At 49.2% G+C, this 25,440-nt stretch overlaps 1 protein-coding gene across 1 annotated transcript in view; it reads left to right on the top strand.

Moving 5' to 3' along the window:
* Nucleotides 1-736: 736 nt before the first annotated feature.
* WBP2 (WW domain binding protein 2) overlaps nt 737-25,440 on the top strand; it is a 242,899-nt gene continuing 218,195 nt past the window's right edge. The window contains exon 1 of the mRNA XM_086930725.1: nt 737-837. Coding sequence (XP_086786851.1) covers nt 779-837 — 59 coding nt within the window. The 5' untranslated portion in view covers nt 737-778. The remainder of the gene's footprint in view (nt 838-25,440) is intronic.

Genomic DNA, 25,440 nt, shown 5'->3' on the forward strand with positions numbered 1-25,440 from the left:
TCTGTTCCAGGATTCTCTGTCCTCCCACACGTTTATACGCTACACCTAATCTGCATGTGTTTTATTCTCTTGCTTCCCATTATTTCTGCAGGTGCAGGTGTTACTGCCCCTGCTCTCGATACTGCGTGTCCCCATTATGTTAGGGTTCCCATGTCAACCCTACCTCTGTGTTCTAGCCCTATGCCAGACACTGCCTTCCTCAATTTAGTCATAGGATCCCCTTGTAAGTCTTTCAAACTATCCCTATGCCCCCATCCTACCACTCTTCCCACTGTCCTTCATCCTGCTTTGCTGGTTCTCACTTTCACCAATGCAAAGCTGGTGCGTCTTTTCTATTTTGCTTTATGTTCCTCAATACCTTCATGGTCACATCTTTGTTAGATGTGTGTCCATGGCCATCCTCTCCCTGCTGCTGCAGTTAGTAAATTGCTGAAAATTCCACTCTCTTCTCTAGCCTAACCAGGGGTTCAGTATTTACTTTGCCTTGCATGACCATTTTTTTTGTAATTACGTCTTCCTTATGCTGCTTTCTTCAACATGAAAGAGCTATGCTGTATCACATTGGCGAAACCTAATGCATGCAAGGCTTGTTTTAGTTTATTCAGTTAAGCACGTATTGGGTTTATTTTGTGGTTGGCCGCGTCCTCTTTCGTCAATCCTCTAACTGGGCGCGTCTTGTAGCAACGTGCTCTGTGATTTGCCAGACCTTTCATTTACATCTTCACAATGTGATTGGTGCGCATTGGACTACGGCACTAGTCTCTGACAGTTGGCAGACATGGCGGTCAACAGAAACCACTCGGAAGGTGGCGGCGTTATTGTCAACAACAGTGAGAGGTGAGGGATGTTCCAGTGTATCCGAGGGAGGGAACAGGAGCAAGTGACACAGTTACGTGTTTGCCTGCACATGGAAAACAATCTCGCCGCTTCTGCGTATGTGACGTCCTGTGTTTTTACTGTTATTCTGTGCTACAGCCCCGTCTTTTAAGCAGGGCGGTACGCCCACTTTCTGTAGTCCAATAGGAAAGGTGCAGACGAAGCTGCAGTTACGGAGATTGGCTCTGCTTGGATTTAGTGTCGCCTGCTTGTGCAGGTGTAACTGCGTGATGCAACGGAAAAAGATAAACAGCCTGCAGGTCACTACTTTTTATGGGAGATTAGTTCCTTATCAAAATATGCAACTATTAAATAGCTCTACCGTTTCTGAGTACACAATCCAGTTAGGTATTTCTCTTTGTCCAAAAACCAAATTCCTGCATTGGTAATGAAAAAAATCTTCTATACGTATCAAAATGGCAAGTTGAAAACCGTGACTTGGATAACGACACATTAGGAAATACGTCATGAAATCGTTAGATGTATTTATTTTTCAAAATTATCAGCACCCTACATACGTGGGTTCAATTCGTTCAAGCAGGAAGCTGCAGGTTCCAGCATTGGTGCACACACGGGCTTCAGTAATTGACATAGAAATCCATAGTAGAAGAGCACTGTGCCCAAGAACAGACACATTTGTGTAGGGCACAAACTAGAGTATGAAAAAACCCATAATAAAAACAGTAAAGCATTTGACATAGCCAACGTAACAATGATTTAACTAGCTGCCCCCCACCCGCATCTTCTAAAACACGCTACTTGATCAGCAGTTGACCTATATGCATCATGTGGCCTTATCCATGCCATCCAAGAAAAAGCATTGGCATAGCCAATAGGTCTCGCTTTTCGGACCTTATACGTGTTTAGGCATGCAACAGTTGATGTTGTTGCACCAAGGATATTGAGCTGGATAACTAAACACTTTTAAGGTCCCAAAGGCGTGACCTATTGGCTATGATAATGCTTGTTAGTTTGGAGGGCATATTTTACTGTTGGTTTCCTTGATATTACCACAAACCTTGCCTGCAGCAAGCACCCATACATGTACTCTCCCACAATATGCCCAAAATCTCTACTGCATGTCTTTACAAGTTAAAAACTGGCCGCGACTTCCAAATGTTGGCCAATGTTTTAGCGGTGTGATTCACTAATGAAGGCACTTTAATTACGGTGCCCAGGCCTATTTATCGTCCTTTTCCGAGTCTGTGTACTGCGAGGCCTCTCCAGTAAAAGAGTGTTTTCAATACGCACAAACATATTTTTGGTCGATATATTCTTATCAGATTATTGAGCTTTTCAGGCTGTCCACGGGTCATCTAGGTGTTAAGTCGAGCAGTTTGGTCAGTGCACAGGGGCGCTGGTGCGGCAGGTACAGCGGCACCGAGGCCCAGTGGTGTGAGGGGCCCAGTGCACCCACTTATAGCTGTATTTTGCTACATAAACCTGTGTTAGCAGGCCTGTGGTCCTTGCCTGCATTAGGGAACATACTGCCATTGCTATGTTACCGTTTGCTGTACGGGGAGTGTGCACCTGTTGAGGGGTTTGCTGCGCAAATAACGGACACAGGAGTCAGGCACACCTTTATTCCGCTGTACACGAAGTCAAGGATTGTAGATTTTTTCTGCCATTTCTTTGTTTGCTGATGCAACATTATGTTTGATTAACAAGAAGAACGTCCTTGTTCAGCACTGTTGGTTTGTGGGCAGCGAGGGGAAACGGAAGCACGCAGAAGGAAATGACATTAGCTGGCATCCTCATGACTGGCCCAAGCACTAAACACGGCCTCCAGCTGCCAGCACTGAATGACACAGAGTCCTACCCAATATCTGAGATCTGAGAGGGGCTGTAATGGCTGCGAACTTTCTTAAACTGCATTCTACGCACACTGCAGAAATTGTTTTCTCATTAGCAAGAAAGAAGTGGTAAAATGAGAAACTATACAGTAACCAATTTCAGCTCGACAAGCGCAAAATACGTATTTCGTAATGGACAGTATGCACGTGGTGGGGGTTATATCCCAATATTCTTCACAGGAAGTGCAGGGAATGCCTCAGACCCTCGCCGTGCCTGAGCCGTTGTGACAAAAGGCACATGATATGAAAAGCTCCCTGGGCTAGGCGGTGGATATGGGCATGGAAGAGTAAATCTAGAAAGTGCATGGCATGTCTCAAGCCTGCCGGAAATGAGCAATCCGGATGGGCCTGGTGAGTTTCTCTTGCATGCTCACGTATTCTTGTTACTATGCTATGCAAAGAAGAGCTGTCAAAAGTGTAATAATGTGCCGCCCACCTTACGTCCTTTATTTTCGGCCCACAACTTCTCGCCTATCAAAACTTCTTGAAATCTGTCCCGTTTAGTGGTTTTCCTTATTTTCCGATGCAGCCCTAGCCCTCGGCAGCATACTGACTCGAGAACTAGAAAAATCTCTGTTAGTTCCTTGATAATAAAATGTTTATGCTTTGCCTGGACTCTGATTTAGGGCCCAGATGCCGCTGCGTGTCGCGCTTAAATAAATCTCTCATTGGCAGTGTCGCCGACAGCAGGCACGCCATCCCTGTGCAGCATGCACGCTGCGCCTGCAGTATATTTTTGGCTGGATCACACCGAATAAATGTATCATAAGGGGTTTGAGAGTATCCGTAATCCGATTGCTCAGTCAGGCCAGACCGCCCAGCGGCCGGGCTGTGGCAGATGTTGGTGCCTTAAGACCCTGCTCGGAGCAGCAATAGAAAGTGCTGTTAGCCGTGGGGTGTAATTGTATCTGCGGGTGGCTCACGTACTGGTGCCTATGTGGTGTGGGTTTATGTGAGGAGACCACTGTCCGCTGCAGACTGCCTTCTCTGGAGCTAATCAGCCCAGGCTGTAAATATTCAACATTCCTGCGCGTCAGCCAGACCGGGAGACATGTCCAGGCCCCAGGGCATGCCCGTTAAAGCTGCAGTCATACCCCGAGCGCTAGCAAGCTGTGGAGAACAAAAGCGAAACAAAAAGACATAAAAATATAAAATGCGTCACATGGGTCAAACATATTTGGTTTCAATGCAAGACGGAAATGTAATAGCCAATCAACATCCAGCATCTTAATGCTTCCAGAAAACGCTGGGTTGTGGTGTTTTTTATTTGGAACTTGATACGTTCTCGGTATGAACAAAACAAGGGCACGTGAAAGAGGAGCATCAACAGAAAACAGACATTGGCAATGACAATGGGTGTAGCTTAAAAGAGAAGCATTAGCTTTAGCAATGGTTTTATTTAACCATGTTCCACAGCAGCTCAGCAACTGTGTATTCGGGCTGAAAGTAAACAAAAAGAAAACGGTACCAGGCAGTTAACACTTACCCCGTGATAACGCTTTAAAAGAAGCACAAGCGCGCGCAGCAGGGAGGAGGAGGGGGGCCTGCGCGATTCACTTGCGGGAGCGATGATTGCTACCATATGGCGGCGCTCGCTCCCGCAAGTGAATAGCCACACGTGTACGCATTGCCATTGAAGGCAATGGAACGCATGCACGGTTGTGGGTGAAAGAGGGGACTGATGGCTACAGGTCTCCTCCTATGCAGGTCATGTGCGCTGCGTAAGCGAGACCTAAAAGCTATAAAGGATCCCAGAAGTGTTTGGATCTATGGGTGTGACTGACTATGGAGTAAAAGGTCTACAAATATTCATTAAAATAAATCTGTTCATAATTATGTTTTAACAGCGTGGGTTAAGGTCCCCCCATACACATGCCACACTTCTCTTCTCCATCAGAAGAGCAATTGAAATAAAGCGCTGTACGCTCTGAGGTATTTATGGTACAACCCAAGAGGCTCAGCTTGGGTGATTTTATTTATTTGTTATTTTTTTTAATTTTTAAGAATTGTATAGCGCGAACGAATCATCCCAGCAGGGATCTCTCGGCGCTTTTGTCAGCACAGTGTACACGCTAGACCAGGGGTTGCGACTTTAGAACAACCACGTTTTTAGAAGCTTCTTAAAATGTTTCAGGCTAGGGCAAGCGCACAGCTCGTCTGGCAGCTTATTCCAGTGGAGAGGTTCTAGATGAGAGAATGCGCATCCTCCAATTTGTGTTTTCTTAATCTTGCATGGACGGAGTAGGTTTAGATTGCTGGATCTTAAAACGCTCGCAGGGGTATAGACTGTTATCTTTCTCCTTAAATAAAGGGGACCGATCCCCTGCCGCTCTCTAAACACCATTACCAATCGCTAGAACAATGCTCTCTTCTTTACAGGTAGCCAGTACAGCTGTTGCAAGAGAGGGCGAGAAGGAGTACGCCATGGTTTATTAAGGACCAGTCGTGCAGCTGTATTTTGCACCACCTGTAGCCTTGCTGTGTGATCTTCTCTAATACCTGTCAAGAGAGCTTTGCCATAGTCAAGTCTACTGACTAGTAGAACCTGTACTAAGGTCTTTCTATCACTCCTAGGGAGCCAAGGGAACATTTTCTCAGCATTCGGATGATACCAAATAGGTTCCTGATACTGCTTTTACATGCTCCTCCATCGAGATTTTATTATCGATCAATATGACCAGGTTCCGTGCCTGTGTCTTAGGATTTGGTGCCTCCCCTAGTTCCGATGGACACCAGTCTGCAGACCACATCTCCGTTGCTTTCCCAAATAGGAGGATCTCCGTTTTATTGGAGTTTAACTGCAAGAAATTCTGGTTCATCCAGACGGCAATTTGCAGCATACAGGACTTAAACTTGGCTTTCGTCTGAGCTGGCTCTGTCTCGATGGGGACTATTACCTGTGTATCGTCCGCATACAAGATTGTCTGAAAGCAACAGGGTCTAATAATGGAAGCCAAGGGAGCCATATAGATGTTAAATAAAGTGGGGCTTAGAATTGAACCCTGTGGAATGCCCTTGTATACTGCCATGGTCTGAGAGACAAATGTGTCTAATTGTACACATTGAGTTCTGTTGTTAAAAAAAAAACTCTGTATCCAAGCCCAGGCAGCCCCTCCAATACCAATCTTCCGCAGCCTGTCCAGCATGACATGATGGGAGATGGTGTCGAAGGCTGCCGAGAGATCCAGGAGCACAAGCATGGTGGGGGTCCCTCTGTCAAGTGGCATCCTGATGGTATCGGTGACCTCCACTAATGCCGCTTCCGTGCTGTGAGCCGGACGGAATCCTGATTGCGAGGGACAAGTAGACTATGCTGTTCCAAATATAGCATCAGTTGCTTATTTACAAAAGTCTCCAGGACCTTCGAACTACTCGAAGAAGGGAGATTGGTCTGTAATTTTGCAGCTCAGTCGGATCTGCCAGCGCTTTTTTAAGCAAAGGTTTTATATGCGCCTTTTTTCCAATTTCTTGGGAAGGAGGCTGACGCCAGGGAGATATTACAGACCTTAGTTAGATAGGGCGCTAAGATAGATGCTAGTTCGGCCATTTTAAATGGCAACATCGGATCTGTTGGAGCACCGGATTTCGTTTGTGCCAGCAGAGTTTCCACTTGCTCCATGGTAATGGTTGCGAAGGAGTCTAATCTAGGTGATGTGGGATCTTTTCCTGGAGGGGATAACCCGCTAGATAACTTTCATCCTGCTAAAGAGCAGTATATCTAGTCAATTTTTTCCTTAAAATAGGTTGCTAGATCGTTACATAATGTTTGAGTCGGGGTAATGGATAGTTTATTTACTATGGGATTTGTGAACTCCTTAAGTATTTTAAAGAGTTCCTTGGAGGAGTTGTTCGCCTCACGTATTTGAACCCCTAAATGATCTTTCCTTGCCGTATTGCAATTTATTAAATAGATTATATGCGCCGCTGAAAAAGTCTGTTTATCCTCAGGCCGTTTGTTTTTTCTCCATTTTCTTTCTTTCACTCTGCAGTGGGCTTTTTCCTTTTAAGAGTCTCGGAGTACCAAGGGGCTGAACTCTCGATTTCCCTCGTCCGTATTGCTCTAAGAGGTGCAATAGTATTTAGAGTGTCTACAATAGTGGTCTCCCATATATCTAAGGCCTTGTCACTGGCCTCTACTTTCTCAAAGGACGGGGGCCTAAAAGCTTGACTAAACGAGTCCCGGGTGACTATCCTCCACGCTCTCCAAGGAATCATTCTGCAATGGGACTTATTGCCACTGCCTGTTGCCTTCAAGGTAAAAGAAAGGGTACAATGGTCGGTCCAAGTCACTGCACAAGGGGGATCGGTTAATAGATCATAGTTGGCAAAGATTTTATCCAGGATGTGGCCTGCTGTCATGGATCTTTTGTGAGAGCCCTAAAGACTCTATTGCCGATAGCAGACCCCTAGTGTCTGAGTTTACAAGATCGTCAAAATGAATAAATCCCATAATTGCGATTATGCAATGTTTTTCTTGGTCATAGCAGAGATGTGTTAAATACCCCATTTCAATTCCAGTGTCCTGCACCTCTTTTAGAGATGTACAGGGCAAGCAGGCATAACTGGCCACATTGTAGTGGCTGAGTCCTTTCACACTGATGTTTCAATGCCCGGCCTACAATAGGTTCTGAGCAACTCAGTCAAGTACCACTTCTGCGCAGGCCTGTCCCCAGGAACTTTGGTTTAGATAGGCCAAGGGTGCATCGGATGGGCCACTGCAAGCTTACTTTTCCACTTCTGGAGGTAGCTTACAAGCCCTAAATTACATCATATCTACTTCCAAACAGTCACCATGGTACAAAGGATAGATTCTGTGTGTGTACAGAGCATGTAGAGTGTTACTTGAAAGTAAGACCAATGTCTGCACCTAAGCACAAACCCTCAAATTCCAGCTGACCATGCATCAACACAAGCACTTGAATACCAAGCATATTGTAATAGTAGTTCAGGATTAAGAAAGTCCCTATTACCCCACAAAAGCCTTGACATCATTTCTGTAGAAAGGCTTGCTATTTACTCGTTTCAATTTGTTCAACATTTATTTCTCTGCACAAAATGAACTCCATACATTTTATTTTCTTGTCATTCTTTTGCACTGTACGTTCATTTATAAAAAAATGAAAAACAGCAACACATTTGAAAACAAGCATTTACAATGCAATGGTTTCGCCTTTGGAAAAGTTAGAGCTATTGGCATTGCTCATGACATTTCTTTTTTTTTTAACTTATAAACAAACAACATTGTTATTTACATTGCCAACAGCTCTCGCAGCCCACACAGCTCTCGCAGCCCACACAGCTCTCGCAGCCCATACTCGGGGTGACAAATGCAAAATGAACTACTGATGGACAGAATGCAGAACAATGTCATACATTCACCCCAGTACAGAGATCTGGGCCTAAATCCATCTTTTCTTTGCTCACCATGCCATTCCAGTTTGGACCCAGCCATATGCAAATCAGTCTTGACCCTGCTCCCAATGGGAACAGTCCAGCCATAACTGCCAGGCCTGCACTGCTCGGCCTGGATTCAGCTTTGCTCCTTCTGGGATCAGAGAGTGGTCAGAAAGGTGTGGAGCCGATGCCTCAGAGAAGGATGGTGGCTTGTGTAAGGAGGAACAGAGCAGAGCACTAGAAGTTTGTGTCTCTCACCTCACAGGCTGTGCGAGGAGCTGTTGGAGAAGCTGCACCTGGACATTGCCATGCTGAGTTTGATCTTCCGTAGTTTTGAGTTGACGTTGGCTCATTGGCTCTGGGACTTTTGGATACACCCGGTTTATTTCAGAATTGTGCTGGAGGGTACACGTGGTTGCCATGTTCATGAAGTGTCTAGGATTTCCCCTAATCTCTAGATGCAAACCCGATACGTGTTACCTACACATACTAGGGGATGCTGCAGACGATAGAGCAGCCCTCAGTAATGGTACCTCTGGTGCGCCTTTAGGCGTGTCTGCACTCCTCTCTTCGTTGTGCATGCAAGACCAGAAGATGCCACCATGAGCTAGTATAGGCACTGGCAGGTGCGTATTCCATATTCCTTAAACTTGGTTTTTAACCAACTCCGGCGTGTCCTAGTATTCGTACATTTTGAATCTAGATTGAAGACTATTTGAAGGTACATTCTTTTCTTAACTTCTCTCTCACAAAACAAACCTCGCTCTTACACAATACTTCTGAAATACCACATATCTTTATTAATACCTTCAAATGGCTCTCCAACGCACTAGGTCCAGCTAAAATCAATATTTTATGTTTTTGGAGAACTAATGTTATACCAGCGCTTAATTCCTGGCTTGCAGATTTGTATGATGTGGCTCATTTTGAGAAAATGTCATATAAACTAAATGACAATTTACTTTGGTTTGATAATATATGGGGCCCTTCTTAGGTGTGTGGTGATTTTGACTCATTGTACTTCAGTGCCGATGGGTATGAATACAGGTTACGTCTGTTATATATTATTTGCATTTCATTTTTCTCTTCCCTGTAATCATTCATTTAAAATTTAGAAATACAAAACACAATGTGCAGTCACAACACTCTATGCTCAAAAACAATGCAAACGTCGCACAAAATACAGCCACAGTGCTGGCGAAGTTATTTGAAAGAGTACATCGCCCACACCAATATCCCGCATACTCACAGTGCACACGAACGCCACACCCCACATACACACAGTGCACACAACCCCACACCCTGCATACTCGCGGTGCACTGAACCCCACCACCCGCATACACACTGTGCACACAAACGCCACACTGGCATACACACAGTGCACACAACCCCACACTCCGCATACACAGTGCACAGAATCCCACACCCCGCATACTCACAGTGCACTGAACCCCACACCCTGCAAACACACAGTGCACATAACCCCACACTCTGCATACACACAGTGCACACAACCCCACACCCTGCATACTCACAGTGCACTGAACCCCCACACCCCGTATACACACTGTGCACACAACCCCACACTATGCATACTCACAGTGCACACAACCCCACACCTCGATACACACAGAGCACAACTCACTGTCAGTATACATGCTGTGTCGCAGGGTATTTGATCTGCCCATGTGCCCCCAATCTATGCACTCAGACTGGCCACAGTCTTTCTGTCTCTTTCTCTGCCCCTCTGCCGGTTGCCTCTCGCATTATCTACGTGTCTGTCGGCCTGCATGGCAGCTTCCTGCCCACCATCTTGCCGGTGTAACACTTTGCTAAGGGAAGGCCCCGGGCTGCAAGTATGACTTCAGGGGCCAAGTGATTTAGGGTTCTGCGTCACGGAAGCATTAATAACCCTGTTTGCAAGGAGCCTCAACAAAGACTGCAGCCCTGACCCCATGTACCTAAGTGAAGGTCTCATTAGCAAAACAATGCACAGCTGATCCGCGCGCCTCTCCCGCTTCGGACATCTGAGGTAATGCTGGACACGAGCAGGCGTCGAGGAGGCCAAGAACTGCAGGGGTAAAGCAGAGTTCAAGTCCGGGGCTTGAAAACTGGGGTCACCTTTCCACAAACTAGTATGCGCGGTTTATTAATGGACACAAAATACAGCCACTCAGCACCATCAGACATGTGTACTCTCCATGGCTAAACGTCCAGCTATACAATTTATATAATCTTGGATTTTCCTATTTTTTAAAAAAATGACAGCCCTCAAAGCCAAGAATGTTTGCGCTATAATAACCTACTTTGCAGGCCAACAGCAACCACGTGGATTTTCGGAACCCAGGTGGCTACATTTCGACCAGGCTACTTGTGAAATAAAGCCCTGTTTGACACCAAACATCTGGGCCGTGGGAGCAGTGTGTGAGAGTCTGCCGGGCGCTATCCTGCAGCCCTCCTCCAGGTTATCTACAACTCTTTCCAAGCACATAAGCAAAACACCCTCTGTAAAAACACACAGTGGTTTATTGAACATTTACGTTTACACCATCAAATATTAATTAAACTCCACATTTTAAGATGGAAGTGCACACAAATAAATCGCTTTTAAGACTAGAACATCACAACACCGAGGACAAAAAAACACAACTGGAGAACAGCAATACCAATGGGAACACTGCTCAGCGGGTCTGTCGCCGGCTGCTCTATTGATCCATCAATGTTTGTGTCCCGGGGGGCTGCTTCACTCACAGCCGCAGCCGGGAGCCCCTGGACCGCGCGGGTGCAGGCCGGCCAGAGAGGCCCCTCGCTGGCCTCGGGGTGCGCCCTCTGTCTGTGCTCCCGGTGGGCTTCGCAGGGCCGGGACCCCCGTCTATCCTCACCAGGCCTCTAGTCTGTGCTCAGGGGTTCCGCGGACATTGCACATAAATAAACCGGACGGTTCCGAACACTGAGGAGAGAGAGTGGTCCAGGGCTCTGGGGGGCATCTACCGGCCTGAGGGGCGCCGGAGGAGCCGTTCACAGGGTCACCCAATACTGACGAATGCATCCACGTTGTCTGCACGCAGGATTATTGCATTACATTATCTTTGTATGTGTGCGTGTACATCCACGTAAGTGTGTATATGTGTGTGTGCCTATATATATGTGCGTGTATCTATTTATTTATTATATTTTGACAGGCAGAGAACATTTTATTAATTATATTTATGTATATAAGTACATTAATAAATATACCATTCTCTGCGTGTCAAAATATAATAAATAAATAGATACACGAACGTATATATATGCACGACACATACTCGCACACATATACACACTTACATGTGTGTACACGCACACATACAAAGATAATGTAATATAGTGATACTGAGAAAGAGAGAGAGAGACAGATAATTTGACCCCTGATCAGACAAATTAAAAAATTACCAAACCAAATCTGTTTCCGTAAAGGCACGCATGGCCACTATAAAGAGTTGTATGTAATGCGCATTTAAAAAAAATTTCAATCAATTGCTGCGTTTCGCATCCAGCCCAAAGAAGGCTCTGCTGAAATACGATCACTTCTGGGCGCTATAACCAGAGTGGTGCTCCCACACCATGACCTAAGGCTCTGGCAGTGCGCAGCAGGGGATGCTTATGAATTCACACGAAGAGTATCAGAAGGTGGGCGAAAATGTTGTGAGGGAAGGGGCCCCTCTTAAAGAGGACGAAGGTCTTGTTTTGGCCGGCCACACTGCTACTGCTTCCCCTGCACATTGAGTTCAAGGCAGGGGCCTGTGAGAGGGACCCGACACTGACACACGCGACCCCAACACCCCAGTAGACTGGCCGCAAGTGCCCCACCCTCACTATCAGCCTTTGTGTTTTACGCTGTGTATCCCGCGATACCCACCGCCCATACCCCCCCTTCTCAATTGCAGCCAGTGGGTTCAGGAATGAATCCCACCCCTCCCAACCTTGAAAGCACAGACAACTCTGGACTCTCCGGCTCTCCCCTCCCGGGTCTCTCTGGATCCACTGGACCAACCCCCCTCCCACCACCCCCCACGTACACTCAGGATCTCTCTCACTGACTCCCCTCGAGAACTCGTCCACAACCCTGTTTTCCTGGCTCTGGCTGACAGAGCCCGGGCCTGCTCTGCCCCCGGGGCCCTACCCCTCTCATCCTTACTCTTGGTGCAGCCAGTCCAGCCCTAGACTATACTCTGGACCAGGCCCGGCCCCTCGCCTCCCGCACTCCCCAGCTCCTTCTTGCGCTTGTCTTCTTGTTGCTGACAGAGCCCGGGCCTGCTCTGCCCCCCCGGGGCCATATTTACCCCTCTCATCCTTACTCTTGGTGCAGCCAGTCCAGCCCTAGCCTATACTCCGGAGCAGTGCCCAGGCCCCACTGCCCCCCTCGCTCCCGCACTCACCAGCTCCTTCTTGCGCTTGTCCTCCTTGCCGTCGGGCCGCTTGAGGTCGGCGCGGAAGGCCTCGGCCTCGCTCTGCTCGTCCTTGGCCAGCAGGTCCATGAGGTAGGCTATGTAGCTGGTGGCCAGGCGCAGCGTCTTGATCTTGGAGAGCTTGGTGTCGGCCGGCACGTTGGGGATGCACTCCCCCAGCACCTACGAGGACAGGGGGGGGTGCGGTAGAGGACACGGACGGCGGGAGGGGGCGGGAGAGGACACGGACGGCGGGAGGGGGCGGGAGAGAACACGGACGGCGGGAAAGGACACGAACGGCTGGAGGGGGCGGGAGAGGACACGGACGGCGGGAGGGGGGCGGGAGAGGACGAGGGGGGCGGGAGAGGATACGGACGGCGGGAGGGAGGCGGGAAACGTGCACAGGACAGCGAGGGGGGGAGGGGGGACGGCTGGAGGAGGGACACGGAGGAAGGCAGGACAGCAGCAAGCACGGCCCGGCCGGACCAGATTCGGGGGCGTTCCCAGCTTTTGGCTGACGTAGCATGACGTAGCCAAAAGCCAAAAATTCTCAGGAACGCCCCCGAATCTGGTCCGGCCATGACGGACGCCTCTCTGTTCCAATGGCTAGCCTCCATTTATGGAGCTAGCCAATGGGACAGAGGGCGTATTCCAAGAGTCCCTACTGAAGACTAGAGATTTCTCTGGGGGCGGAGCTTACGCTCCGTTCCCCAGTCGAAACCTAAAAAGGAGTATTTTTGAAAACTGACATCAGTTTTCATGCCTGACAATTGCAATACTAATAATTGCAGTCATTTAAAAAAAAAATATTTTTTATTGATTTTCAAACAACCAACTTCAGAGAGGAGCAATGCAGTAACAATCGAATAAATGAGAACATAATATATCACAAGCCGCTTCTCAATGTGTCCCCCAATATTAATTGCAGTCATAGAGGTAGCTTTCTGTTGTTCTTTGAAAACTCCCTTACAAACTCATCCATACTTGGGTTTGCTGTGAGCTCCTTCTCATGTGCTAAAATAGTTCGATTTTGTTTCCGATCATGAATCATTGTGCATTGGAAAGGTGTGAGGACACGGGATAGGGTTGAAAAGGAGCTCTCCCAGGCTGCGGTTGAAACTCCTGTAACCAGTGCGGATACATAACATTTCATGAAATATTGGGTAAGCATCAGCATAATCATGCACCAGTTCACAAATGGTAACTTTTGTTTTGTAACAATGGTTTTGCAACAGTTAGTTCTGCTGCAAGAGTAGCTTGCTTACATTATTTAGGTCTAGCAGTGGTGCATATGTGTTCATATCAAGAAAATGAGGCATTGTGGGAACCAAGATAGAAATGGCTTCGATAAGTTAATTGTTCTTCTGGGAGAATCTGGTCTCCATTTCAACAATTGCTCTGTCCAGAATGTTCAAGAGGGCCTTCCTGAGCACTTGCGGTTGAGAGAAGGCAGGCTCATCTGCAGATTGTCCAATTGTTGAAAATATCACTGGATCTGCAAATCAATAGTTGAGTCTTCCTACTTTTTGGTCCACGATTAACACATACAGTTTTGTCTGACACATCAACAGAAGAGCAGTACTTGGTAGAAAATATTGGATCTGCACGCATTACTTTCAGGGCACTAAGTGTGGACTGCACAACTTCCACTGCAAAATACAAATTTGTTTGCTTTGTCGGAAACATGACATTAGCAGGTATTAAAGCTAAAACTAAATCTTGTAATATTTTCCCAATAACATGAACATTTTCACTTTGAATGTGAGATAATCCACAAGCTTCTGCCTTCTAGTCTGATGTACTATTTTAGCCATGATATATGCCTGATATAAGATCCAAAATTGTGTCAATGTTTTTAACCACACATTTTGTAACCTCATAATTGCTAGTCCATCAAATTTCAAGACAATGTTTGAGAGTCTGTCCACTGTATCATTGACTCACATAATGATTATGAAAGAAAGTGTACAGCATATTACAAAGAACAAATAATTTGTTTTCCCTTGATTCACTCTGGATATCATTTATGACAACCAGTGGAAGCTGATGATTGTAACAGTGTATGTAAGGAATAGATTTAATATTTTCTGTATCACTGCCTGAACACCCCCATTCCATCCACTCATCGTTGATTGATAACACGCAGGTGATGTTCTTCCCGGACTATACAATACAAGTGCAGAGGCAAAGACACTCTTTCCTAGCGGTGAAACGACGTTTGCGCCAACAAGGCCTAGAAATATTCCTTGTTATTCCCGGCAAAATTGAGAGTGATAGCCGGTGAGCGGACATATTTCTTCATGGATCCTGACGAGGTGGAGGCATGGCTGGATAGCGGCATAGACTCTGCCCCAGAGCAACAGCGGATCGCTCTGGCGGACGCCAACCCGGCGGGGGCAGGAGGCGACGCCGACAACGAACACAGACGGGCGTGAGCGGAGCACCGAGAACACCCCCACCAGCTGACGCTTCGCAACAGGAAAAGCAGGATGCCCTCCGCCTCGTGATGGAACTGAGTCGCTCCCCCACACTGACCGAGCCAGCTGGTGGCAGCGGACGAGACCTTCCCAGCGACGACGAAGCCATCTATGGTGTGCCGGACTCTCCGGCGACAGAAGCTGGACCAGACGTCACTCCTCACACTGCAGATTACATCAGCTGATCGATTCATGGGATACGACGCCCTGGAGCCACTTACTGAAACCTGCGGCGCTAATCACAAGGAGACTACGGACCCACGCTATGTTGCACTGGCCGACTGGGACTCTCGGGTCGGCAGGCGCCACACCCGGCCCCCACTGAACACTGGGAGCCGATAACTGGGCCAATTCCTTTTTAATGTATATAGGCCTGGAGACAACTTGGCAGCTAATGTACAATCAGCACACGGTTCCTGAGAACACCTGCTCAACAACCGACCGATCAAGACACGTAATGTATGGTGTTTAATGCATAAATATATGACTCCCCTGTATATCGCATGTGGCCTGGGCTGCCATATACTTCCCGGGAAGGGGGGCAGCCCACATAGAATGACACTGTAAACATACAAACTATTGCTATAGCGAGCACTGCATAGCAACCCCCCCAGAATTAGACTTTGTTACACTCCTTGAGAGCATGGACGGGAGCATGTTTGGCCTCCGACCTTTTGGAATTCCACATGTTCATCTTGTTAAATGGCTAACTGTTCCACTAGCCGTGTTATGCACCCCCCCTTTTTACACTAATGCTATGGCTTGTAAGACTGAATGTACTCCTGATAAACAGTGGACGGATTGGACACGTGGTGGGGATTGCGGGACTTGCGGGGGATGGTGGGGGGAGTGGGACAGGGGATTTGCTAAAGAACTGTAATGTCTGTGATTAAAATATGTACATGGAATGTGAGGGGTATGCACACACCATCTAGGCGATACCAGATTTACTCATACCTGAAACGCCATCATGTACAGATAGCCCTCTTACAAGAGACACACCTCTGTGAGTCGGAGGTCAACACTTTACGACGCAGGTGGCGGGGACAGTTGTATGCCACACATCACTCTTCCTACGCCAGAGGGACACTGGCGTGGGTGCGTCTGGGCACCCCATGGGCCGCACTGGAATCTCAAGTGGACTCTGGAGGGAGGTATGTAGTTCTCAAGTTAGACGGGAACCCACTGGTATTGGCCTCGATCAATGCACCCAACACCTGGCTGTCAGACTTCTTAGCACACTTGTCAAACACACTGGCACCTTGGCACGGCATCCTGTGGGCACTGGGTGGGGATAACAACTGCACATTAGACCCCGCCCTGGACCGTTCCCGCCCCCCACCGCTCAACTCCCCAGCGCAACACGCTACACGTGCCCTCCAGGACTGGTCTACACAATGGGATTTGCAAGATGCGTGGCGCAGCCATAACCCCAACAACAAGATCTACTCATATTACTCAGGGGCACACGACTTACATGTGCGCCTCGATAGGTACCTGGTCACCAGAGAGTTGCTGCCAATCGTCAGAGACGCACACTACATGGGCCGCACACACTCTGATCACAACCCCCACCTCATGGACCTGGCCTGGGAACAGCCAAGGCCGCCGGTACCCACCTGGAGGCTGCAACCTGACTTATTGCTGGATGGCCCATTCAGGACCTCGATAGGTGCACAGACAGCGCAATACTTTGAGGACAACAATGGGACTGCTTCCACGCCTCAGATAGAATGGGACGCATTCAAAGTGGTCCTCAGGGGACTGTGTCTAGGCACACAGGCTCACTCTAGGCGACAGCTAGAGATAGACCTAAAACATCTAGAAGCAGACCTGCTACAAGCAGAACGGGAAGCGTCCGAGGGCGCCAACACTAGGCTATTGGAAGCGAGGGCGGATCATGACAGATTAGTGGGTAGACTAAAACATGTCAACTATGCTGCTCACTCGGCCCGCAAACACCGCTATAGCGACAAACCAGGCAAACTGTTAGCCTGGTTGATACGACGTGAAGACCGATCTTCCCCGGTGACGGCGATAAGCCCTGCCACCGACACAATGGTGTATACACAGGCAGACATCCATGCCGCTTTTGTGACACATTACGATGCGCTATATCGGTCACAACTGAGAAATCCACAGCCAGATATAATGGCGTACCTAGACGAAGTGACGCTCCCCACTCCGACTGATAGCCAACGGGACGATCTTGGATCGCCGTTAACGGCAGATGAGCTGCGTGACGCCATCTTCGCCCTTTCTTTTTTTTTTTTTTTAAATTTTTGGTAAACCTTTATTGATACACAAAGCAGTTTCAATAACGGGCAGCAAATCAATAAAAGCCAGAAGTATACAACATTACACATCCCCATCGCCCCATTGCAACTCAGGATGGTGATCGTACCATACAGGTACCAGGATGGAAAAGGTTTCTTTTTTAAATTTAGGGAGAACCAGGATAGGATGCCATACAATCAAATGATTATTACATCGAGGGCTATCTGTAATCAGGATCTTCGCAGCAGGACTAATAAAGACAAGGCGTTGATGATAATAATGCGTATTAAACAGGATAGACATTGAACAGTACAGATCACTCGCCATTACCGTACATGCCTGCTGCAACTTAAGTCTGTTTCAAGAAACATCGCCCCTCGTGATTCGGACCAAAGAAACGTGCGGTAAACAACCCATCGCTTGGTTACAAAGAAGGAGAAAGAACAAGGGATAAAGGGAAAGTCAAGAATAATAGGTAAGAACAAAGGGGCCCTAGAAATGAAAAAGAAAACAGTAATAACCCCCCCAGATCCCCCACCCTGCACCCCTGCCTCCGGCTACGGCCCCCCCCTCAGCAGCGTGCCTGTCGCCCGTTATGGAACCCGAAATGTAGAAGAAAACAGAGTAGAGCTATAGCTCGACTTAGGTTAAAATCTAAAGGAAGAAACAGAAAAAAGAAAAGGGGAAAACGGAGGAGGAAACCAGGACAGACCCCCAGCCCACGCCGCCCCCCCCCCCCGCCACAGATGACACCCACTCCAAACAATAAGCCTGAATGCAATACAGTACACGTATAAGGAGTGGGTACAATCCCTGCCAGTTTGCCATTAGCGCCATAATAACATAGGTAGTGAATCCCGCACCGGATCGCACTGAAATAACCTCACAGTACTCGACCCAGGCCCGCCCAGTTCAATTTACGATTGCAACCCAGTCTCTCCGTCACAGGTGTAGGTGGATCAAAGTATCCGACTGGGAAGAGGATGTCTTCCAAAGACAAAATAGTACACAATGATATCGCTCAGAGAAAATAGCCATCCGACTGTCCAGGGGTCATCAGTGAGCGTGAGAGATGGTGCTCAATCCTCGACATCCACCCAGAACAAAGGGAAAAAGGGCTTGCCATAGCGCCACCTCCACCCGCCGCCGTTGATCAGTCAGTCATTAGAACCGGGTAATGCTCCCATAAGTGATACCATCGTCAAATATGCAGTCTCCTCAGTGATGACTGGACACCACCCAGCGCCACCAACCCTCTGTCGAGCGTAGGTCTCACGCATCACAGCATCCAGGCCTCTTCCCGCGGTCTCCATCTGATTCCTTCGTGCGAATTGCAAGTAAACAATGGCCGCCATGCTATCCCCCAGCTGAAGGTTATCCATCTCGCCCCCAGTGGCGACAATCCTCGTAGCCAGCCAGGCTCCAGAGCACCAGGCCAATCCGCCCCAGGTGTCTGATCGCAACATGTTCGTGACCCCAGCCGATCAGTGAAGGATCAGTGTCGGTTCCCTCAGGCGCAATCATGTGCAAGGCGCACCCACACGGAGCGTGTACCGCTAGGCGGAGAGTGTCCCGGTGTAGCTAATCAATCAGCAGGCAAACAGCCCCAGTATGGGCATCAGGAGACACTCACCGCCATCGGGATCGACACAGTCTTCTCAGGGCGCCCACACACATAATGACCAGCTGGGGAGGGGGTCGTTGCTCCGATAAGCAGGGGAAAGCAGCAAATCGAGCCAGAGAGTTCGGGCGCACATAGATCTGCACCGCTACATCTCCGCAGCACGGGAGCACAAGAGAGGCGCTAGGTAGGGCGCTAGATGTGGCGGCGGGAGACCGCGGCCGGCCCATCTTTGCCCTTTCTAATGGCAAAGCCCCGGGCCCGGACGGGCTGCCAGCTGAATACTACAAGGCCTACTCGGACATTCTAATCCCCGAACTACTCAGAACATACTCGGCGGCGTTGGAGGACTCATCCTTACCCAAGTCCATGAATGAAGCAACATTGGTGTCTCTCCTCAAACCGGGCAGGGACGGTACGCTCCTCGGCTCATACAGACCTCTGGCTCTGTTGAACACAGACTACAAGATCCTGGCGTTGACTCTAGCCCGAAGGCTGGCGGCCCTGGTGCCTGCCTTAGTGCACAAAGATGAGAACGGCTTTGTTCCAACAAGATGCACCTCCCAGAACATAAGGAGGCTGTTCCGAGTGCAGGAGTACGCAATCCAGAACTGGCCGAGATCGGGCTGCTTAATTTTAGACCTTGAAAAAGCGTTCGACTCCGTGGAATGGCCTTATTTACTAGCGGTGCTACGCAAGTTTGATCTGGGTGACGACTACATTGAGCTGGTGGGATTACTGTACAGGAGGCCCGAGGTGAGAGTGCGCACGGTCAGACTGCTATCCGAGGCCATCCGAGTCAGGAGGGGCACCAGGCAAGGCTGCCCGCTCTCCCCACTACTCTTCTCACTGGCGATGGATCCTTTAGCCGAGCGAATGCGTAACAGCGGCGCACAGTGGGGCATTCCACTGGCGGATGGCACACACATAATATCGCTGTACGCGGACGACTTACTTCTGTACGTCAGAGACCTCGAACACCTACCACCGGAACTATCGGACATCTTCCGAGCGTTCGAGATCATGTCCGGCCTAAAGGTCAACTGGGCCAAGTCGGGGGCGTACCCATTTGCTCCTAACACTTCAGACCCTGAGCTCAGGATCAATGGCGAGAGGTTGCCGTGGCACCACAACACGTTCAAATACCTGGGAATCCACATTTATAGAACCCCCCCCAGACATCTTAGATGGCAATTTGACACAAGCCATAACATCCATCAGGGCGCAGATCGCCTTTTGGAAAACTCTCCCCATCAATGTGCCGAGCAGGGTGACTTTAACGAAAATGATCGTCCTGCCCAGACTCTTGTACTACTTTGCAAACATTCCACTATACGTCCCGGCCCGAATTTTCAGAGAATTGGAAACCATGCTTAGAGACTTGATTTGGAACACGGGAAGGCCCAGAGTGGCACTGACGAAATTTTACGTTCCAGTCAGCGATGGTGGCCTAGCGGTACCAAACCTGGAACTCTATTATTTTTGTGGCGCAACTGCAATGGGTAGTGGCTTGGCTCTCAGGTAGGAATCATGAAGACACGGCCACAGCTATGGGCGCACTATCCCGCTACAGATACACTCATTATTTCACCCGCTGACGAGCGCTAGGAAACACACCCAACTACACATAGCAGTGGCTGCGAAATGCTACTCTCGATGCCTACGGCTCACCAGAACCACTACACCGTATGTTCCGGCGCTCCCGCTCCTAGGCACCCCCAAGGCCGCGACTGTAGTTATAGAAACGGCCCTGGAACAGTGGACACGCTCGGGTATAGAAACCATGGCAGACCTATACGCTGACGGCGCCCTGCTACCCTTCGAGACACTTGCCGCAGACACGGGGTTACCAGCAGGACAGTTCTTGCAAATACGCTTCCATAATCAGAGCGCTCACGCAGAAGTGGGAAAACATCACTGAAGAACCTCCCATTCACCAACTGATACAGTGCATGCACGTCATGGGAAATGGCACACACGTGGTACACTGGCTAACCCAAGCACTGCTCTCCCACACACAATGCACCCTACAACCACTGCGGGATAAGTGGGCGATGGACAGAGGGAAGGCCTGGACGGACAAGGAATGGGCAGTGATACTATCGGGCCCCAAGAACATTCCCCGCAACGCTCACTTTAAACAGATCCAGTTTTATATCTTACACAGAGCATACCTCTCCCCAGACAGGATAAATCTATACTTTCCAGGCGCAACGGCATGGTGCCTGAGAAGCGATACAGAGGGAGCAGATCTCTTACACGTGCTGTTGCAGTGTCCACGGATCCAAACGTACTGGCAGTCGGTGTTGCCGCTACTGGAGCGGAGCACGGCGATGCCGATTCCTCACACGTGGGAGGCGTGCCTACTGGGCCTCTACCACAGAACCAAACACAACAGGGTGCCCTCCCGCTTCTGGGATCTTGGCCTTATTACAGCAAAGAGGCTAATTACTAAACACTGGAAGCGCGCAGACCCACCCAGGGCAGAGCACTGGCGCACCTCACTGGAAAACTGGGCAAAGGCGGAAAGTATATCCCTTCACAATGAGGAGACAGCAGGGCTGCGTAAATTCCCCATTGCGGCGCTTTAGGACGAAATGCTACACTCCTTCCACAGCGAATTCCAGACACTAGAAGAACCTACAGGACATACCTCCCCAAGCGGAGACACAGAGACAGGTGCACAACACCAGGCACTGCTGATGTTGGCCATGTTGCCGACACTCCCGTCACATAGTTGGGACGAGCACTGCCCCGCGCCCCCCCCTCTCCACTCGCACAGCACGCCCACCGCTGATCCCGCATCGCCCTCTCTGTCCTACTGAGACGGACACGAACCGACCACGACACCACCCTCGGACCCCCCCCACTACGTGATCAGATGTCCATCACACCACACGCCATACACCTCCAAGTTTGGTAACCCCACATCTCCCCGTTTTTATTATCCTAACCTCTCCATTACAACATGATAACGAGGAAGACATGATTGAGCGATGATTCCGCCATTGTATTTCATTGTGAAGTAACAGTGTACATTACGTTTCGCTCCGTGATCCATTTATGCAATTTTTTTGAGTTTTCGTGCAGCGAAATACTGTACAATTCATGTTTTCTTTATCCTGTGAACCAAATAAAGGATATATTTAAAAAAATAAAATAAAAATGAGTGATGTAATATGCGACGTCATCAGCAGTGCATTGCAGGCGCGCTTGTTATAGTGAGTCCAACTAACTATAACGTTGGAATTTCTATGGTTTTATGTCAGTAAAATTTCCAGCTAACTATAACTGGTGTGAAACCTATGTTTTTTTCAGTGAATTTAATAGTTTTTTTAAATGCTAATTCCTAACTATAACTGGTGTGAAACCTATGGTTTTTTCAGTGAATTTCATAGGTTTTTTAAATGCTAATTCCTAACTATATATAGGGCCTCAAACCTATGAAATGTAATATTTTTTATAATGAATCCTATATTGTATATTTATATAATACTTTAAAAAAAATGTTTTTTATTTTATTTTTTTGCCCAGGTGGGCTCTCGATGCGCGCCCCGGTGTGTGCACTGGAAAGCGCAGTTTTCCGGAGCGCCCCGGATCGTGCACCGGTGAGCGTCCCGTTAGCGCTATTGCCGCGAACGAAAACATTGTGACGTATCGCGTAGCCGCGTCCGCGTGATACGCACGGCGTAAGCGCACCCAGAAGTACTCGAGCGAATAAGATTGCGCAACGTAAGCATCTGACGCGCTTACGCGGCACGCCCCGTGGCACGCCCTGGGGCGCGCCGCGTAAGCGCGTCGGGTCATGTGACCTGAAAATAACACTTTTTATTGGTGCAGAACAGTTTTGGTTTCCAATTGATGAAAGCCCAGGTCATGTGACCTGAAAATAACACTTTTCATTGGTTCAGGACAGTTTTTTTTCCAAATGATGAAAGACCCCACCTTTTTTCCTCATTCTGACTTTGTCCTTTGACTGAGGAAGACCTGTTTGGAGATCTAAGAGAAATATTTTGTACTTTAAAATGGCTACAGTAGCAGTAGCAGCAGCAGCTGGAGCATCTGCACCACCACCAAGAGGACCACCAGGAGGTGGGTGGTGGTGTGTGGTGGTGGTGGTGGTGGTGGTGGTGGTGGTGGTGGTGGTGGTGGTGGTGGTGGTAACACGTTTTGGGACCCCCCTTTTATCTCGGCCCCCGCTTGACAAATCCCCCCCCCCCCCAAACGTTCAGGGAAGGACCGGGGTGCCGCGAGGCAAATTTGAGGACATTTTCAGGCAGATTCCTCAACCGGCGCCAAAGTTATTCACAATAGAATGTTGAGATTTTGTATTGAAAATAATCCTAACTAGAACTACCTACTGGCGACTGCCAGTAGGTAATACAACAGAATGCATCAGAATGCAAAATGTCACAGTAAAAGCAAAAGGTCAATAAAAATGTTTAAAAAAATAAATAAAAGTTCGGGGGCATGGAGCAAACCATAAGCCTCTATGCAGACGACATTCTGGTAGCAGTGGAGAACCCGAGGGTCTCCATACCGGCCTTCATGTCGGAAATGACCGCGTTCGGGGGGGTGTCGGGCTTCAAAATGAACATCCAAAAATCCGTCGTCCTGCCGCTAGGTAGCAACACCCGGCCGGCTAATAGAGCGTCGCTGCAAATCGGGGGGCTCGAGGTCAGCACCACCATACAATATCTGGGGATAGACTTGACGCCGGCGACTACCCAAACGGTTGACCTTAACTTCACTAAACTACTGTCACGCGTCCAAGGGGACATAGCGAGGTGGAAACAACAGCCGCTCTCGTGGTTGGGCCGTGTGGCAGCCATAAAAATGTCCCTTTTACCCAAAATCCTCTACATATTTCAGACTATCCCGGTCACCCCCCCACTGGGGATGCTGAAAAAGCTGCAGGACACCCTGAACCACTATGTTTGGGCGAACAAAAGGTCTAGACTGCGGCGCGACTTGGTCACGAGAACAACGGCGGAGGGGGGCTTAGGGGTCCCAGACTCGAGGCGCTACTTCCAGGCGTCTCAGCTTAGATTCCTCCTGGAGTGGTCCCGGCCAACTTCGGAGAAGCACTGGTTGTTCCAGGACAGGGCCATGGCGGGCCTGCCCCTCTGGAAAGTTCCCTTCCTAGCACGGCCGGACAGACCGCCATACCTCAAGAAATCCCCAATCACCAGAACCCTATTGCAAGTGTGGGATGCAACCGCTGTCTCGAGGGGCCTGACAACCTTTCCCTCCCCCATGACGCCATTGCTGGACAACCCGGCGTTCCCACCAGGCCAGTCTCCGGGCTCGTTCCCTCAGTGGCGACAGTCCGAATGCCGCTCCGCAGGCTTCTTGTTTGACACAGAGGGCTTTTTGACCTGGGACGTAGTGACAGCAGACTATTCACTGGATAAGCCACTTCGCTACCAGTACTTCCAGCTTAGGCACTGGCTGATGCACGCCGATGTGGCGCCTCTGGCTAGCCGCCCTCTTACCCCCTACGAGCGATGGATCATGACCAAAACCTCAGACACAGGGTCCATTACTGACCTGTATTTGATGCTCTCTCCCCCTCCTCCTACGGAGAAGTCAGCCGGGCAGAGGCGCTGGGAGAGGGAACTGGGGCGCACCCTTTCTGCTAAAGAATGGAAAGACCTATACTACCGAGCTCACCACACGGCCAGAAACACGGCTAGCAAGGAGGCGGGGGTAAAGATCGCCTGTTACTGGCACCTGACTCCGGAACGCCTACACCAGGGAAACCCGAGCAAGGACCCCAAATGCTGGAGGGGGTGCGGGCAAACGGGGACCATGCTACACATTCTATGGGAATGCGCCGAGGTACGGGAATACTGGGAGGCAGTACTTAAGGACATAGACACCCACTTTGACACCGACATTCCACGTTTCCCAGCTTACGCTATCCTTGGACTCCCAAACAGCCTAACATTCCCACTCAAGTCCATGCGGGGAAAACAGATGGGATTGGCGATGGGGGCAGCCTCCCAACATATCTTGTCACTATGGGGGACCACGAGAAAGCCCACACACACGGGGTGGTTACACAGGTTATGGTATATCATGGGGATGGAGAGGATACAGGCCGCACTCACGCAGTCTTCCGAGACTTTCAGAGAAACATGGCAGCCACTCATCTCTTTGCTTTCCCAAGAATTTACGGAGCTTACGTGTCCGAAGTATCTCAGGGTCCTGAAACTGGCGGAAGGGTTTCGAGACGAGGGAGCCAGAGTGGAACATAAGGTCTAGCCTGACATCGAATAGTCACCACTAAGCGCTACAAGGAACACACCGGGTGGGGGAGGGGGGCAGGGAGGGGAGGGGTTTGTTAGAGGGGAGGGGTAGGGCACAGTTGGGGAAAGTTGGGGGGGGCGGGTCTCTGGGGTGGTTGGTGGAAAAGAGTTCTGGCGGACGTCGGGGGGCAGGCCTCCCACTGTGCAAGCATACATGGACACATGGCCCTGCCTCACTTACTGGACGCACAGTTGGGTACCAT

This window comes from Lissotriton vulgaris, chromosome 7, assembly GCF_964263255.1.
Source record: "Lissotriton vulgaris chromosome 7, aLisVul1.2, whole genome shotgun sequence".
In the NCBI taxonomy this organism is placed as follows: Eukaryota; Metazoa; Chordata; class Amphibia; order Caudata; family Salamandridae; genus Lissotriton; species Lissotriton vulgaris.